Here is a 19,323-nt window from a genome sequence, read left to right as displayed (position 1 = left end):
TCAAACCATTAAAAAGATCAGAAGGAGAATTCTGAATTTGAAGTTTTTATAGTCAATAAGATTTTACGCATTTTTATTTTTGTGAATCGATTTTTATTGACCTATATAATTGTTTTAATTTTTGTTTTATAATTTTTCATTGTTTTGTTTTGTTTCTGTCATCATTTTTTTTTATAAAAATGTGAATCTTATTACACTAAAAAAAAATAGATTTACCGACAGATTTTTACAGACATACCTAAATTTGTAGGTAAATTTAACATTATCTATAGATATTATCCACAGATCTGAATCTATAAGTAAATTCAGTATTACCTATAAATATTATTCACGTATATGAATCCATAGGTAAATTCAGCGTTATCTACATATTATTATCCACAAATCTCTATTTGTAGAATTTTTTTACATTATCCACACATTTTCATTATCTACAAATTTTACCCATGAATCTATATCCAAAAATAAATTTAATATTATTATTAATTATTAATATAAATATTTGTATTAACAATATTAAGAATATAAATAATCTTAATAATTTTAAATTTTTTAATAATATAAATAATATTAATCATAATAGTTATATACAGAATATTAAAAATATTATTCTAATATGAATAATTATAAAATCATAACTAATATTTATAAATAATAATCATAACTAATACATATACATACTATTAACATTATAAAACTAATAATATTAATAATACTATTATTATTAATAATATTAATGGTATTGATATTATATTTATTAATACTATTTATAATATTAATAATATTTAATTATATTTATAATATTTAATAATATTTAATAATGTTTAATAATATTTAATAATGTTTAATAATATTTAAGAAATATTTAATAATATTTAAGAAATATTTAATAATATTTAAGAAATATTTAATTAAGAAATATTTAATAATATTTAATAATGTTTAATAATATTTAATAATGTTTAATAATATTTAATCATGTTTAATAATATTTAATCATGTTTAATAATATTTAATAATGTTTAATAATGTTTAATAATATTTAAGAAATATTTAATAATATTTAAGAAATATTTAATAATATTTAATAATGTTTAATAATATTTAATAATATTTAATAATGTTTAATAATAATTAATAATATTTAATAATGTATAATAATAATTAATAATATTTAGTAATTTTCAATAATATTTAATAATTTTTAATAATATCTAAAATATTTTTTAATAATATATAATAGTTTTTAAGAATTTTTAATAATATTAATATTATTAAGTAATATTGTGAATATTAATAATAATAATAAAATTAGTATTATGATTAATATTATTATTATTATTATTAATGTTAATAATTTGAATAATAATAATATTAATAAAATTAATAATATAAATGATATTAATATTAATATATGAATAATATTAATAATTTTTATATTATTAATTATATTAGTATTGATAATTAAATTAATAAATAATAATAATTATAATCACAAAATTTAAAAACAAAATTTGAATGATATAATGATTAAAGTTTGTTTGTTTCGAGTTTCTTGTAATTTATTTCTAACATTAATTAATAATAATTATAATAGATATATATATATATATAATTAAATAATAATTATAAATTTAAAAATAAAAATGACATATTAATTATAATTATAAAAGGAAAATACTATCATTAAAAAGTAAAATGTGACACATTTATATAAATAAAAAACACAAAATCTGAAAAAAAAATTATGTTAATTTACAACAACGAAAAATATTTTTAAAGAATTAAATTAAATATTAAAAATGAAGAAAATATTAATATTGTTTAGATAAATATGTACAAATAACTACAACTTATATTATTATGAAGATAAGGAGAATGAAGATGCAAAAAGTGAATGACTCATTGGGCATATTGATATGGATGAAGTTTATAAGTTTCTTTCTTCCTGCATCTCCATAGTTTTTTTCTTGCATCTCCATAGTTTTTGTTGGCATCCCATAGATAAGACGAAAATATTTTTTTTTTAAATATAGTTTTAATTTTACAATTTAGAAATATATATTTTTTCTATTTACACTTCTTCTTAGATTTGTAAAATCTGAAAGGTATTTCTAGATTTAAAAATAACTTCGAGATTATAAAAACTCATTCTGAATTATAAAAGTTGAAAGATATTTTCAATCTGAAAATATTTTTCGATCTATATTGTAAATTTTTTTTGGATTATCCATTCCAAAATGTAAAACATCGAATTCTATAATTCAAATTTTTTCCAATCACCCATTTCAAAATGAAAAACATCAATAAAAAAAATGATATTTTGGTATTTTAAGAAGAGTGCCAAAAAAAAATTATGTAGGTACAGGAAAAGAGACGACTTAATGGACACATTGATTAACTTGTAACTTATATGGAACTATTTTCTTAATAAATTGTAAACTATATTTAAATTAGGTTAGAGTCATACCTCATTTTGTTTCACATGTAAACTATAAATAATATATAATGACATAATTTTCGAACCTATTCTAAAAAGTTTTTTTTTATAAAACCCTCTAATGAAAAATAAAATAAATTTATTTATAAATTTAAATTAGTTTGCGTACCAATGGTTACTAGTTTTGGTGACCGACCGAACGCATTAAGATACATTTAAAACACTCAATAAATGGTAGTAGAGACCGTTGTGAAAACTCCCTACAAATCATAATTATGTCCAACCGAATCCGGGTGACATCCCTCAGAAATTTGCTAACACTGATTTAGTGGAAGATATTGATTTATTAAAGATATTTTCCAAATATACCAATATACCAGTATATCTCCCTATAAATTAGGGATCATGCAAGAAATCAATTAACATTGATATTTGATAGATTCAGTCCATCACAACACATGACTAAACACTATAAATAAATCCTCCACAAAGGTGTAAAGTACGTTTTTATCAATTTTCACTATACAGTTTATACACAGAATACTTACTTGATCGTCGGAGTACCTTTTTTAGGTCAACCCCGACCGAGCACCAACAATTAAAGGAAGAAACTTGAAGTGAGGAGCGAAGAGGCAACCATCAATAATTATACCACCAGTTTCAAGTACTATCTAGCCCCTCTTTTCCTATACAGGTACAATTGGGGTCCACCGTGGGGTCGAGATAGAGTTCAAATTCAAACAAGCAATAATGATTTCAACGAGAAACACGATCAACATTGATCGAATCACTAAGGAACATATCACCGTGTTTCAAACACTCTAAAAGCAGATGGAGGAGATGTGCCAGAAGGGCATGGAGGAAAGACAAAAAAAATGAAGAAGAGATGCGCCTACTCAAAGAACAAATTGAGGAGTTGAAACGTTGACTTGATGGATTAGAACGGAGAGAGCAATCTCATTCAAATAATAATCACAACCAGGAGAAATCAGCAACCGTTCGGACACACACTCAACAAGCGTCCCGACATCAAACCGATCGAACTCACATAGCTGACGATGATGATGACCCAAAGGGACACCCTTTCTGATATGATTCCAATAACAAAATAGAGATGTTTCATAGACATGTTATGGATTCAATTTGATTTGGAATATGATTAGACACTTTTCTAGAATTGGATCAATGTTCTTTCGTTCAAAAACTCACCAAATCTTAAGCAACCAAGACAAAACTCATATGGAAACCCATTTCTTGTCAAATGAACCGATTAAACTATCTAGAAAGCAAATGAACCAAACAAAAGCATGAAAGAAAGCTAATGAAATGATTAAAACAGTAAAGGAGTGAAATGAACCGAACAAAACATGATAGGAACAAAAGTGCAAGAAAAAGCAAATGAACTGATTACAAAAGATTAGAAAAGCCTAAGACATGTTTTTAGAGTTTATTTGGGAATGGAAATGGATGAATAAGATGGAAAGGAGAAGAGAACTTATGTGGTTGGAGTCCTTGGAGAGGAACACGCCACTTGAAGGATGCAAAGCTTCAAGATGAGTGTAGATGCCGCCACTTGAGGTTCCAAGATTGCTCTCAAGATAAGACTAGAATAAGAGAAGACACAAGTCTCTCAATCACTCACCAATTTGGGAGAATTTCTGTACTCAAAATATCAAATCTGTATTTAGAAGGACTCAAGCCCTCCTTATATAGGAGAATGACCGGTCATGTAAGTACAAGAGGCTTACAAAAGAAGCTAACTAAAGTTCCCTTATAACTCTCCCACTTCTAGCGCCTAAAGTGAAGGAGGAAGGGATATCTTCTAGAATTTTCTAAAGCTAATATCTAAAGATGTTTTACATAAGAGGTATCTTTAGGTTTCCCTCTAAGCACCTTCCTAAACACTATATTAAGCATTTTTACATTTTATACAAAAAATACTACAACAAGAGAAAACATTTGACCACTACTTCCTAATTCTTTAAATTTGCTCTTTGTAATCCTTTGAGGTAAAAATGATGACGAGCTAATAATCCTCTGAGCATCTTCTTCTTCGGCTTCTTTCTCTTCTTGATCTTGATCTCCATTACTTTCACTGATGAGATCATGGAGGCACAACTCCCTTCCAAATGGAAGGGACCTAGTATCAAACTCCATGATGGTTCTACAGATCTGGACGAACACATGAACGTCTATAAAAAATAGATGAAACTATCACGCGAGGTTACATCGACTTGTATACCAGATTCAAAGAAGGTAGATATCTTTGTAAAACTATCACAATCAGGTACATTTTGGTGAATGCAAAACCTCCTATAATATATTGCTCGGTCGGTCGTTCATTAACCACCTTAAAGCAATAGTTCCCACACAACACCTTGCCATGAAATTTCCCTCAGCAGGAGGTGATATAGTTACCATTCATTGATCAGAAGACAACTCGCGAATGTTATGTTGCAAGCTTGAAAGTCAAACCAACCAATCAACTATACAAGGCATTACACGCGGATGATCAACCGGATGAAGAAGACACTCATCAGGATCTAGAGGGTCGACCAAAGATTGCTGTTGTGAAAAAAAAATCCCTAAGAAGAGAGCATATGGTCGATCTCGACCCTCGGATGAATGAGACTCGCATTGAACCAGGCGAAGAACATCGCCCGTTACCCCTATGTGATGAAGAACATGCAACACACAAAGAGACTTCTTTAAAGCCGGACGACAATAAATTGGTGAGTCAAACATTGATTGATAATGTTGATTTGTTTGCTTAGACAACTTCAGATATGCTTGAAGTGAGTCCGAACATTATTACACAACGACTTTCTATATACAAGGAAGAAAAATTGTTCACCCAGAAGAAATGAAAATGGGGAAGAAAAACGTGATGTTGCACGACAAGAAGCTAACAAGTTAGTCAAAGTCGGTTTTATCAAGAAAGCACACTACACAACCTAGTTAGTCAATGGAGTTATGGTTAAAAAAGCAAATGGAAAATGGAGAATGTGTACTGACTACACTGAACTTAACAAAGCCTGTCTGAAAGGATTCATATCCTTTACCGAGCATCGACCACCTAGTAGATGGAGCGACCAGTCACAATATTTTAGGTTTTTGGATGCACACTCAGGATACAATCAAATCCAGATGCACCCAAGAGATGAGGAAAAAACACGTTCATGACCAACTGTGACAACTTCTATTATGAGTACATGTCGTCTGGCCTCAAGAATGTTGGAGCCACTTATCAAAGGTTGATGGATTACATCTTTAAAGGGATGCTCGGCCGAAACATCAAAGTTTATGTAGATGACATTGTAGTCAAATATGACTCATGTCTATAACATATCCAAGATCTCAAGGAAATTTTTCAAGCCCTTCAAGACCATGGCATGCGGCTCAACCCCGACAAGTGTGCGTTCATGATAGAAGAAGGAAAGTTTTTGGGTTATATGCTCACCCATCATGGTATAAAAGCAAATCCAGAAAAATCTAGCCCCAAAATGTGAAGGAAATTCATAAGCTAATCGGTCGACTCACAATTCTTTCCAGATTTGTGCCAAAGTTAGTAGAGAAAAGTAAGCTCATCGTACACTGTTACGCAAAACAGCTAAATTCGAATGGATGGACAAATGCGAAGAAATATTTTTTTCAATTAAAAGCTTTCTTAGCATCCATTCTAATCATTCAAAAGCCGGACAATACAGGGCCAATAATAGTCTATCTTGCGGTATCAGAAAAAGCGGTCAGTGCATCACTAGTACAAGAAGTTGAAAGAAGAACGACCAGTTTATTTTGTAAGTCGGGTAGCCTTGAAATTAGTAGTTACTGCACGAAGAATGCGAATGTATTTTCAAAATCATCGCATAATAGTCAAGACTGAGTATCCGATTATGAAGATATTAGCGAAGCCGAATATGGGCGACTGTTGACTTTTTATGACAAGTGCACCACATTATCAGAAGTAATAATTTGTCCCTAAGGATGGATATCGATCCCACCAGAAACAGTGAATTATCAAGTACAATTACTCACTAAATATAAAAAAAAAACAATTAAAAATGTGTTGAAAATGGTTGTGTTGGCGATGATTAATAAGAAAACAGACAATGAATTGGTTGCTTCAAGTTGGAAAAATAGGTATTAGGTTTCATCTTTCTCACTCTTATGTATTTTGATTAGCATGTTAACATTATGTTCTTTGATTTAAATTGATGCTCGTATAAAAATCATTTATATTGATTCCTTGCATATAAAATTACTAAGAATATTCCCTAAATATCGCTCCCTCGCTTATTTATAAGAAAAACTTATAATCAAGCTTAGACGTTAATAGCAATTAAAATTTCAAGTCTATTCCTAACACTCAAATATGTTAAATATTGTTGTTTAGGTCAAAACCTTAAAAATACTTTTAAGCTAGATTTAAGATTCTAGATCAAGAGTGATAAACAAAACAACAATACCAAATAATCAATCAAGAACATAATATTATATCATATTTAAATATCACCTCAATACATCGGAGTTCAAACAGATTACTCTCAATCCCAAAGGGTAGAATTAACCACACATACTTCTAGCACCTTCCATTCTCCCAATTGGTTTCAAACCACTCAATTGTGTTTTCCTCTCAATCTAGCACACTAGGGTTGTGTCTCTAGCCCCTATGTAACCTAATTTATTAGGGTTATGTGACTTCCTGCATCGCACTGATGGACTTTTTGATAAAACATAAAAATAGCCCAATTTGTCTGATGCGTTCTCGCTTGATCGAGAAAGGCGTCGATTTCCAAAAACGTTGTTGGAACATTCTTGCTGGGTTGTTTGAGCGAGTGTTGGGTTAGACTTTTTGTGTGTTTCTGGACCTTCCAACTTTCTCCTTTTAGCTTATATTATTCATCTTTAGCTCAATAATCTCCATTCTTCCCTAAAAACCTGAAATTAACACCGAATTTGGGAATAAAATACTCTTATTCAAATAAAGATAATAAAAAATATAAAAGTATAAATTCAAAAATTAAACATTATTTTATATGTAAATTAGTAATTAATACTCATAAGTGCCTATATTTTAATATGAAATATTACTGAAATTTGACACTTATCACCAGTCGAATGATCAGATGGGTCGTAGAACTGTCAGAATTTCAGATTCAATATTAGCTCATGAGGGTAATTAAGTCTCAAGCCTTAGCTGATTTTACAGTTGAACTTAGTCCTCGTCCGACCAAGACTGAGGACTTCAAATGGACCTTAAATGTTGATGGACATCTAATAGTAAATCATGCGAAGCAGAGGTAGTGCTTTAAAGCCTGAGCGATATTCTCCTTGAGCAAGCCTTAAAGTTTGATTTATAACATCAAGCAATCAAGCCGAATACGAGACCATCATAGCCGACCTCAATCTAGTACATGATATGGAGGATAAACATCTTATTTGTAGAAGTGATTCTCAGCTCGTTGTCGGACAACTTAAAGAAGAATTTGAAGTCGAAGATTCTCTACTGCAAAGGTATTATCACCTCGTCCGAAGTTTGATGACCAAATTCAAAAATGTTAGAATTGAATATATCCACAGGGATCACAACACTAGAGTTGTCATGCTTTCACGAATTGCAACCATTAAGAAAAAAAGCTTCATCAGTCGGTCATCTACATCAACCTCAAAAATCCTAGTGTTGGCACGCACGAATGCATGACAACTAGGGTACAAAAAAATTGGATGACACCTATCAAATAGTTTCTAGAAAATGGTGATTGCGAAGCGCAACAGGAAAAAATAATGAGACAGCAAGTCGTTTGATTTGTTCTCATCGGTGCCGACCTCTATTGATGAGGATACACTCGACCATTGCTAAAATGTGTTTCCCTCGACCAAGCTGACTATGTCATGCGGGAAATACATGAGGGGGTATGTGGAACTCACCTGGGAGCAAGAACAATGGCTGCTAAAGTACTAAGAGCAGGCTAATACTAGCCGACCGTGCAAGGTGATCACACAAAATTTGTCCAAAAATGTTTAAGTGTCAAGAATACGACACCATATCACACCAAAAGCACGAGAATCTACATTATATTCTCTCCACGGTCATTTTAAAAGTGGGGAATGGATATTATTGGACCTTTCAGCCCAGGAAAAGGACAGTGTAAATTTCTACTTGTTAGAATTGATTATTTCTCTAAATGGATAAAGGTTGAGCCATTAGCGACCATCACAACTCGAAATGTTCAAAATTTTGTATGACGAAACATTGTTTGTCGTTTCGGTATACCTCATGTCATCATCACTGATAACGGTCGACAATTCATCGACCGAGGACTTGTTGAGTTTTACGAGAAACTCAACATTAAACACATCACGAGTTCGGTAGAGTTACTGGATAAGTCAGTCACTTGGTTTTGGCGATCGACCGAACGCATTAAGATACATTTAAAACACTCAATAAATGGTATTAGAGACCGTTATGAAAACTCCCTACAAATCATAATTATGTCCAACCGAATCCGGGTGGCATCCCTCAGAAATTTGCTAACATTGATTTAGTGGAAGATATTGATTTATTAAAGATATTCTCCAAATATACCAATATACCTCCCTAAAAATCAGGGATCATGCTAGAAATCAATTAACACTGACATTTGATAGATTCGGTCTATCACAACAAATACTCATGACTAAACACTATAAATAAATCCTTCATCGAGGTATAAGGTATGTTTTTACCAGTTTATACTATACACTCTTTAGATAGAGTACTTACTTGATCGTCGGAGTACCTTTCTTAGGTCAATCCCAACTGAACACTAGCCATTAAAGGAAGAGACTTAAAGTGAGAATGAGGAGACAACCAACACATGAACATTTCTACTACCAGTTCGAGATACTATCTAAACTCTCTTTGCCTATACATGTACAATTTATATTTAAGTTAAAAATTATATTTTAAAAAAGTATACGAGAATCTTATAAAACTTAATTTTAACAATTGTTTTTTCTATATTAGAAACAATTGTAAAGAATCATGTATATGTAGATATTTTCTAACATAAACTGATGATAAGAATTTAAAACAAAATGTTTGGAATTTAAAAGATATTGTCTTGTTGAAAAGAAACAAATAATATGCTGCCCATTTTTCTTCCCAACAGTTCACATGTATTTATGTAATACAATTCTCAGGATTGAGATTATGCAAGGTCTTCAGAAAATCTTAGATGAAATTTATTATATATATATATATATATATATATATATATATTTGTCATATCTGAGAAGGATAGAGGTCGATCTTTTTATTGGTTGATTCACTAGCAGATTCTCTCCAAGGTGCACGTGTATTTCAGCAACCGAATCATTCAACTCAGTTGATAAAAGAAAACTTTACTGTAGTAAGGTAACAAATATTGATCCCTTCCCTTATTTCATCTGCTATAGAGAGTGCCAGAAACAAATTAACAGCATTTTTAGTCAAAACAGGAAAAAGGGTGAGTCTTTATGAAAGAGAATATGGATATTGATCATCTTTACAAGAAAAAGGTTGGAAAATTGAATAATTTTGCAAATAGAGGGTTTTCACAGTTCATTTATACTTGAAAATGTGCAGACCAACCGTTTTTTCAATCACTCTTTTTTTATTGTGTTGCATAAGTTTATTTTATTTGTTCAAAGGTGGTTTAATCTGGATCTCGTAATTAGCTACCATTTAGTGCCTAGGTTTGATTGCTGCTGCTCATATGGGATTATCCTTGGGCTGAGAAAGACGATGTAAAAGTACTTGGGTTTGATGTAAAAAAAGAAGATAAAGTATCTTTAGTATATATGATTCTCTATCTTTAAGGTGTTTTTGAATCTTTAAAATATACAATTTGATTGTTCAACCACTGATCTTTCAGATGTACAAAGGTTCTAATGAAGAACAGGATGTAAGTAATAGGAAGGTAAAGGCTGCACATCAACCCCCTTTTTCCTTTTTAAATTACAGTTGGTGATCTTTATCATTTATAGGACTTTCTATGGCAGGTTAGAAACTGTGATGCGGCAGAGAGCAGTTTTCAAAGGTATAAATATCATATTCAACATCTTCTGTTTCGTACTTCATCTTTTTTGGGTGAGAGGAGGAATGATTTTTCCAAGTTTCCTAGAACTTCCTGAAGCCTGCACAGATTGTAGGTGTTGCTAGAAACATAGAATATAATACACATACAATATTAATTTGTTCTGTACGGATCGAATGCAGCATGATTTCTGATGACGTGGATCCATCTGGGGCTTCATCATCCCAATTAGGAAATTTGAGTTGCTGCTCATTGGTTTGTAAACCAAGTGCTATTATGACAACCAACAGATACTTCATGCTTGATAAAGTAACTCAGTCATGGCCTTCCCCTGCCTTGTGTTTTGTGGAGAGAGTGCCTCAAGATGCACAAAGTTCTCATGTTACAGTTTTTAATTCAGGTGATGGATCCTCAAAATCAGATAATGAGTCAACCTCCTCTAAGAGTATGCGCGATGTTCATATTGTAAGAACTAAGATCCACTCATCCATGTCTGAACCTATCTCACTGAACATCAAAACTGTCTATTTTCAAATATGTGGCACTGCTGGACTGATGCTTTATATGATTAACATCATAGAGACCCTTGACTATTGCAGACTATTTATGTTTAATAAGTATTCTTTTTGTGTTTTCCAGTCAATGCGGTTGATGGAGGACTTTCTAGATCTTGCTAAACAAAATACAGAAAAGGATTTGGAAACTTGTGGTATACTTGGTGCCTGTCTTGTAAGAATCATTGTAAAACCATAACTTAGTCTTTCGCTGTCTTTGGCTAGTCATCATAAAGTCTTTGTGAATACAGAAATATTGGGCCTGTGTGGTGCCATTTTTCTTGTAAAAGAAGCACCTTTTTTTTTCATTTTGCAGGTACTAGTTTCAACTTCTCAAAATAATGGGAAGCTAAAAAGCATATAAATCTGAATCAGAAAGTATTTTGAACGACTTAGCTTCACATAAATTAGCTGCTTCTTTTAAAAGAAAATATTGTAAATAAACATAAACTAGCTTCTTATTTTTTTAAAATATCTACATATAATTATAACTAACTGATCATACATCAGATTATGTTATTATCAGAAAATTTTCACTACAGAGCAGTTAGTCATACCTCCCGCATAATTACTCCTTATTTTCGGTCTTTTTCTAGACTTTGAATAAGCAAGATTGCTCCCCTCATTTAATTAATCTATGTTATAACCGAAATATTTCCCCCCCTTCCTATCTTAGTCATATGAATGTACTCATGTCATGTTTATTTCTGGTTGTGTTTTCTAGGTTGGCTGAATTTGTTAGTACTTTATATCTTGTATGATTGTTTTCAATTTCTTCTTAATGGTATTTAATAGATTTTCATCTGCCAAGATTGTGTTTTATGGAAAAGAAGTGAAGAGTCTGATTTGATCAAATGCATTACAGAATTTGAAACTGATATATGATCATATCCTTCAATTTTCCAGGAAAAGGGAACCCTCTATATGACTACTCTGATTATACCAAAGCAGGAATCCGCTTCCAATTCTGTTAGTATCTGGATCTTAGCCTTACATTCTTCTAACCTACGGCTTTAAACTATTTTGAACAGATACTTTCAAGAGGGCATGATTTTATTATTAATTGTTGCTAATTTGATGATAACTGAATTACAGTGTCAAGCTACAAATGAGGAGGAAGTTTTCAAAATTCTAAATGAAAGATCCCTTTGTCCTGTAGGATGGATCCATGTATGTCTTCCCACCTTCTCACTAATGCTAATCAAGAGTAGAGGTTTTTGCTGGTTGGTTTGGGTTGAACACATGGAATTTCACAAATCAATTTTGCAGTGATTTGATCACAGGTTTGTGGGGGAAGATATCAATCAAAACAAACTTAACGTGGCAAGATTGGGTTGGTTTAGGTTTGGTTAATTAAGTTGGGCAGGAAACATCATCCCATTGGGAATGAAACCCAGAAATGAACAGTATGTTTAGATGAGATATACCTGACCTGACTACATCTTAGTGTTAAAGGTGGTCTGAAACTACGATTCTTAAAAGGAAGACAAATTTTCCTTTACATAAACACAAGAAATAGCTTTTAACAGTGGATTAAGGAAGGGGTTAATTAGATTCAGTGTTGGTTGGGTTGTTTTCATGTGAGCGTGAAAGGAGTTGCAAAAGTCAACACCACTTGGCAATCTATTAAATTAGGGTAGCTACTTTGCCCAAAATTATTGTTTAAGCATGTAACTACTGAAGCTTACTAGGGAGTTTTTATCCAGCTAAGAAATGTTTTTTTTCCTTCTTTGGAGATTATTCACTTTGATCAAGATATGTCATCACTAGAGCCTAAACTATTTTCATATCATAAATCCTTTTTGAAGAGAATATTCTCCTGGTTTGACTTCTCTAACCCCTTTTTTTCTAAACTTTTTCAGACACATCCTTCTCAAAGTTGTTTCATGTCATCTGTGGATCTGCACACTCAATATTCCTACCAGGTGACTGATCCAAGTATTTGCATTATTAATTAGGTTCTGTGGATCTGCATTTTTCTTGTAAAAGCAATTCTTTTCTCAACTATTATCACCTTGTATCGGCATTTAAACTATGATCTCCTTTAAGAATACATGTTACTTTTATCATCAAAGTTTTCATTTGGACCATGGTTGCATTGAATAGTTGACATATTCAAATATAATTAATAGCACATCCTTTATGATTTTGGTGGCAATCAGTGATTAGGGACATTATGGTTTGGGATAAGATGACTGCAGTCTGTATATGATGGTATAATATATGGATATTTAGTTCTTTCTGCTAAAGTTGAATTGTATGTGTATTAGGAAAGTACAATTACAAAAGTTTTCCTTTAACAAAAGAACTTAAAATGGTTCATAGGGGATAATTATAATCAACCTAACTAATAAAACTCGAACGGATATTTACTTAAAAGTATAGTCTCCATCTATTTTCCTTTTCCAGACAATTTTTCACTCTGTTTGGTGTTATTTTATCAGATGATGATTCCTGAGGCATTTGCCATTGTCTTGGCACCAAATGATAACATAAGGTCTATCTACCATCTTTTGTTCTACAATATGGACAAATTCTCTCCAATTCCTATTGTTATCTCTGTGCTTATATATTAACTGCTGTCTTTCACCTAAAATTTGGACATCTAGTCTATTCTACTTAAATTTTTCTATCTTCTTTTTTTCCCTTTCCTTTTTAAAAGAAATTCCTTACACCAATAACTGCATCCAACTTTCAGTTTGAGATAATAAGGGAGCTGAATGAATGTAAGATATTTTGAACTAAACCAGAATATGTTCCTCTGAATCTGATTTGGATTATAAAACTATTGTATGATGCTAAAGTACTTTTGCTAGCTTCTCTTGAACCACAATAATAAGCCTGATTCCAAGTACCAGAAATGCTATATGCTAAGATATCTGGGAACTCAAATTTAGTATTTTTGTCCAGGAGCTGTGGAGTATTTCGTCTAGTGGACCCTGAAGGAATGAATATTCTGAAAAATTGCCAGGAGACAGGATTTCATCCACACAAAGAACCAGATAATGGCAACCCTGTGTATGAGCACTGCTCAAATGTCTACAGAAATTCTAATCTAAGATTTGAAATCTTTGATTTACGCTAAAATTGACATTGAATACAACACTGTATAATATGACAGATACAAGTGTACTGAAAGAACAATAAGAACAATGCTGATACACAATTATCAACAAGTCAGTGTAAGCATACTAAATAATAATCAGTTTCTCTTTCTAGTCTCAGAAACAACAATAGTTATGTTTTGTCTAATGTAATAAGGTCTAAGAAACAACAATAGTTATGTTTTGTCTAATGTAATAAGGTAGGTTTAGTACTTCCCTCTTTGTTTTCTAGCTCATTGTCACAGGATTTATTCACTAAGTTCTCTTTTGATTCCAGAAGGTTGGAGTTGGTGTAACCAGTTTGAAACTTATTTTATTTTTCATATTTATTTTTCCTGGAAGTCCTTAGCTTCTTCATAAAAAATATTAAGCAAGAAAAGTATATGAAAAAAATGAATTTGACTTTTTTTATAAATTAAAAGGAATTTGTGTACAAGGTAGTTGTTAGAAACTCTCTGGTATATTTTCAATTTTTTATTTTTAACTAGTATATCAACTAATTTTAATTTATGTAAAAGTTTATTTTATTTTATTTTTATGCTTTTTCACTTATGTAAAACTTAATTTTATTTATTTATTATTTTATGAAAAATTTCGTCTAAACAAACATTAAACATTTTGGGTCAAAGTTAACTTTTGTATGATTTAAATGGTAATTAGTTAAAATAATAATATTTGATAAAATTATAATTTCCATCTTCTAAACTTAAATTAGAATTTCACTTTTATATCAAAGTAAAAATTATGTTTTAACTGCTTTTAACATCAATAAAGAAAAAAACACTATCAATATTGATATAAAAAATGCTGACTAATATTAATGTATATCGGAAAAAAAATATTAGTTGAAAACAATTTTTAATAAATATAATTAAAATAATTACAAAATATATTTTATGAAATATATATATATATATATATTTAAATAATATTTTTAATCATTATAAAATTATTATTTTTATTATGTTTATGTTATTAGTATTTAAGTTAAATAATTTACCTCCAAAACAAAATCAAACCATGTGCATTTTAAATTATACGCATTCTAATAGTTAATAATTAACCTGTCTTAAAATCTGATCGGTAACTCTAAATAAAATCTACTTTTTCTTAATCATATTTGTATATTATACCGGTCGGTATTGGACGATCGAGGGTTGCATATTAAATAAATAAATAAATATAGATACACGTGGAAAATAAACAGTTGTAACCTCCATTGAGAGAGTCAAAGACACTTCATAGAACACTTCCTTAATATCAAGGAACCACCAGGCACGACCCAGAGACCACTAAGCATGTCTCTCGCAATCATTTACTTGGTCCACATAGCCAAGGTCCAAGTCAACCTACTAAAGGAACTTCTGAAAGGGGAGAATATACGTTTTCATAATATCAGAGAAATCTAACTAAGCACTAGCACTGACTTGAGCATCGGAGTGCAATCGCAGGTACCCCGCCGACCAGAAGAACGTGCGCGAGAAAAAATAAAAACTTGAAGAATTGGACAGTTGGAGACACAATAATAATTATGTATCGACGTGGATCAATATTACTCAGGTTCTGAACAGGTACATATATTATAATATCAAACTCAAAATATATGGAGTTATTAAATTAGGTTTAGGGTTTAAGGGTATTATAATTATGAAATTAATTTTGTAAATATAAACTACACTTGTTCTAGTTAATCCTATTTGGAGCCAATGACTAACACACCATTTTGACTCGCTTTTTAAAAGATTAAATAAAAATATATATAATTTATTTGATAATCTGTCAGTCTGTAGAAAATTATATTAACTCGTATTTATTAATGGGCTTTTGACTTAGATTAACCCTATTTCAAGTCAACCATTATTTTGGTTCGATTTAAAAAAATAGACAGTTATGAATTTTAAAAATAAAATACTTATTTTAAAAATAAATCGTAATAGGAAAATTAATTTCAAATTTTATACAGAATGATTTGATTCATTATAAACATTAACATATATATATATATATATAATTATTTTAAAAAAAAAGTTATACTTATTATTTTTAAAAATGGACTAAATGTAGTAACTCGTGAATCTGTGTTACTTTAACTTAAACTTATTTGAGACACACTAAAAATGAGTTGAGTCAAATTTATTTACTTCAATTTAGATTATTAATTTTTAGTTCAACTTAATTTATGAACTATTGGAAGCAGCTTAAGATATTAAGTTCATTTTAGCAATTCTAGAAATGACTTAATTAGATGCACTTTAGATTAGCCTAACCGAAATCAAACCAACTTGATAATTAATAACATTTTTTTTTTAATTTTAATTTCTTAATGAATATCCAAATACACAGGTTAGAAGACCCTTTTGAAAAATACATGTTTGTGGCTTTGAACTTACAGGGATAAAATATTTTGGGACGCGTAAACGATAATGCACCCAATAAATTGTTTGTGGACATAAATATTCTTCTTCAAAGTACATACCCTACCCCTCATCTTATGGATCAGTTTCTTACAAAGTTCGGAGGTAATTAGGTTGTTATTTCCTAGTGATTATTTCTTGAGAAATAAGCATATCCAATGAACATTTGGAATCTTCTTCCTTGCATAACAACAAAATAGAAGACAGAAGAATCACAAGTTGCAACTTCCACCATTTTCATCTCATATAAAAATCATTTTATGGCAAAACCAATTACTACCATATCACTACTGTACAAATTATTTTAAATAAAGTACTTATACTTTCGTGTAATAAAACATAATTAAGTTTCTTCACACTCTCTTTAAAAAATTGGTTAACAAGATTTTTTAAATTTAAGTAATCTCTATAATTTCAACTATTAATCTCGAAATTTTTAATGGTTGAAACTTTCAAATTTGTTTCAGTTTCTGCCATTTCATATCTTTCTCTATAAGAAATGAATGCAAAAGAAGTTGCTGAGTGTGTTCTTTAGGTCTTGTTTGGTAGGTCTTTAAGTACGAATTAAATTTTATAAAATATAAATATATATAGTTTCTATTATCAGACAAAAGAAATTATTGTGAATCTTCCCATTATCTTATTTGCAGAGATGTGTGTATATTTAATTAAAAATGAGGCCATGATGTTAGATATATCTAATGCTATTTAATTATTAAGTTTTCAAAAGTCAAAGTTTGTGTGTTTCTCTTTGGGTGTGTCACTGATACTTCTGTGTTTGCATTTATGGTGCATGCAGAGGGTGGAACCACCGACGTTTTGGACAGATCATTCATATTTATTATGTCTCTGCTTTAAGTGGTTGAGACAAATATCCCCAAATAAATGATTATATGTGTCTTTGTAAGCAATTAGTTATGGTGATGGAAATTCTCTGGTTATGATAGTTAACGAAAAATAGTATCGTCGGCAGGCACAAAAGAAAAATAATACTGCTGATTGCAATTCTCTGATCATCTCTTTCCACACAAAAAATAGAGTATGTCCAAATATTTGAACTCTAGAACACGACATTATGATCCAATTTAATTATAATTACACCTAGTTAGGTTGGGGAATTTCAAACCATTATCTACATACAAATCAATAAAATTTTTGAATCAATGAGATGAGAAAAAATGATTCTCAATAAGGATGAACATTCCTGCTCAATCCGTGGGAAGTGGAGAAGAACCCGAACAGATCTTGCCTGTACGGCAAGTACGACTTGCGTTTATCGCTCTCTTTCCTCGCTCTGTTCATCACGTAATGTTTCTCGTGCGCAGACGACGATGTAGTTTTCCCCTTCTTCACCTCAACCTTCTTCACCATCACGCCTCTCGCCTTCTCCGCTGGCTTCGCCGCCGGCGCGTGGTTCAAGAACACGAACGTGTCCTTCCCGTCGCTGTTGCTTCGCAGTTTCACATCGCGGAATCTCCACAGCTTCGAGAATCCCGTGGAGTTGCTCTTCACCGCAGCCTTTGGATTCCACTCGCAGTACGATCCCTCCGGCGGCGGAGATTCCACAAGTTTGCCCGTCGAAGGCGACATCGACGGCGACAGCGAATCTTCCGGATGTTCGACGAATAGATTTATCGGCGGATGGACGCCGCCATCGTAATCATCGGAGAAGAGAAGATCCTGGTTGAAAATCGGAAACAACGGACGAATCTGACCGTTGTCGAAGGCGTCGTCGGCGGAGATCGGCGATCCGTCGGAATTCACAAGCATGAAGCTAAATTCCTCATCCTCTTCTCCGTGTTCGCTTTCTTCTTCTACCTCACCTTCGTTGTGTTCTTCTTCGTTTTTGTATTCTTCTTCGTTTTTGTGTTCATCGATTTTGAGTTTTGCAATGAAATCGCGTTCGAAGTTTCCAGCAGAGCGGGTGAACTCGTCAGAAGAATCCCCAAACATGGAGGGTGTAGGTGAGCGCGAAACGGCTTGCATTTCAGTGAGTGTGTTGCGTTTGCGTGTTGTGTGTGTTTTGGCAAGAAAACCGAAACGACGGTTATTATATAAAGAAGGTTTTTGGAGATGCAGATATTTGATTGAAGGGTGAGAAGGGGAATGGTTGGGTTTATATATGCGGGGTGTGAGGTAGAGGGTATTGAAATGTATTTGGTCTTTTGAATTTCAACTTTCAAATTTTTGGCCCTTTGCGTGCTTTTTTTTTGTTAAAAGTGTTCTCACACGTCCCACGTGTTTGTTCGTTGGTGGAGAAGGAAGAACACGTAGACTCAGCTCTTCTTCGTGGTTTCTTCCAGAAGGGAATCCGCCAATAAGAAGAGTTGAAGTCCAAATTTGAAAGCTTGGTGTTTTTTAAAATGGGTGGTTCTAATGTGGAGATATTGTTGTAGGTTGAAAAAATATTTAAATTTGTGCATGACTATTATTGATGTGATGCAGAGTTCACGGGTTATGTAATGATAATTAATGGAAGTGGCAGTGGCTGATCTCAGTGATGACTTTTGCTTCACTAACTGCTGTTGCGTAATTGCTTAGGTGATTTTCTTGCTGCTGAAGCTTCTCAACTATTAGCTTAATGAGAACACGCACGAAGAAGGGTTTAGAAGTTGCTTCGGTGTATCAATGTGAGGCTCACATTTATTATTTTTTGTCCTAAAGATGAGTGAAGTCAACTTTTTATTCTCTCTGTTAAAGTGTTCTCATTTGAAGTTATGATTTTAACTCGGTAAAATTCAAGTATGGTTTACA

The 19,323-nt window shown here is 31.5% G+C and overlaps 2 protein-coding genes across 11 annotated transcripts; one reads left to right on the top strand and one right to left on the bottom strand.

Annotated features, from left to right (window-relative positions):
* Positions 1-9,694: 9,694 nt before the first annotated feature.
* LOC137810611 (AMSH-like ubiquitin thioesterase 2) lies at positions 9,695-14,451 on the top strand. Of its 10 annotated transcripts, none has more exons than XM_068611970.1 (10): positions 9,695-9,836; positions 10,336-10,380; positions 10,463-10,500; positions 10,680-10,962; positions 11,137-11,226; positions 11,958-12,020; positions 12,147-12,221; positions 12,914-12,976; positions 13,496-13,548; positions 13,962-14,451. In XM_068611970.1, the coding sequence occupies exons 2-10, from the start codon at positions 10,336-10,338 to the stop codon at positions 14,134-14,136; spliced, it is 885 nt and encodes a 294-aa protein (XP_068468071.1). In that variant the 5' UTR covers positions 9,695-9,836; the 3' UTR covers positions 14,137-14,451. The 10 variants fall into 10 exon arrangements, with proteins under 10 accessions (XP_068468071.1, XP_068468079.1, XP_068468072.1 ...); XM_068611971.1 differs by having other exon boundaries at positions 9,826-9,927; XM_068611969.1 differs by lacking the exon at positions 9,695-9,836 and adding an exon at positions 9,881-9,979.
* A 3,111-nt stretch (positions 14,452-17,562) lies between these two features.
* Positions 17,563-19,323, bottom strand: LOC137810610 (uncharacterized). Its single transcript, XM_068611968.1, has one exon. It carries the CDS (start codon positions 18,553-18,555, stop codon positions 17,755-17,757), a length of 801 nt encoding a protein of 266 aa, XP_068468069.1. The 5' UTR covers positions 18,556-19,323; the 3' UTR covers positions 17,563-17,754.

Source organism: Phaseolus vulgaris, chromosome 2, assembly GCF_000499845.2.
Source record: "Phaseolus vulgaris cultivar G19833 chromosome 2, P. vulgaris v2.0, whole genome shotgun sequence".
Taxonomy (NCBI): domain Eukaryota; kingdom Viridiplantae; phylum Streptophyta; class Magnoliopsida; order Fabales; family Fabaceae; genus Phaseolus; species Phaseolus vulgaris.
Note: the sequence above shows the minus strand (reverse complement) of the source record. Positions and strands in the feature narration are given on the sequence as shown.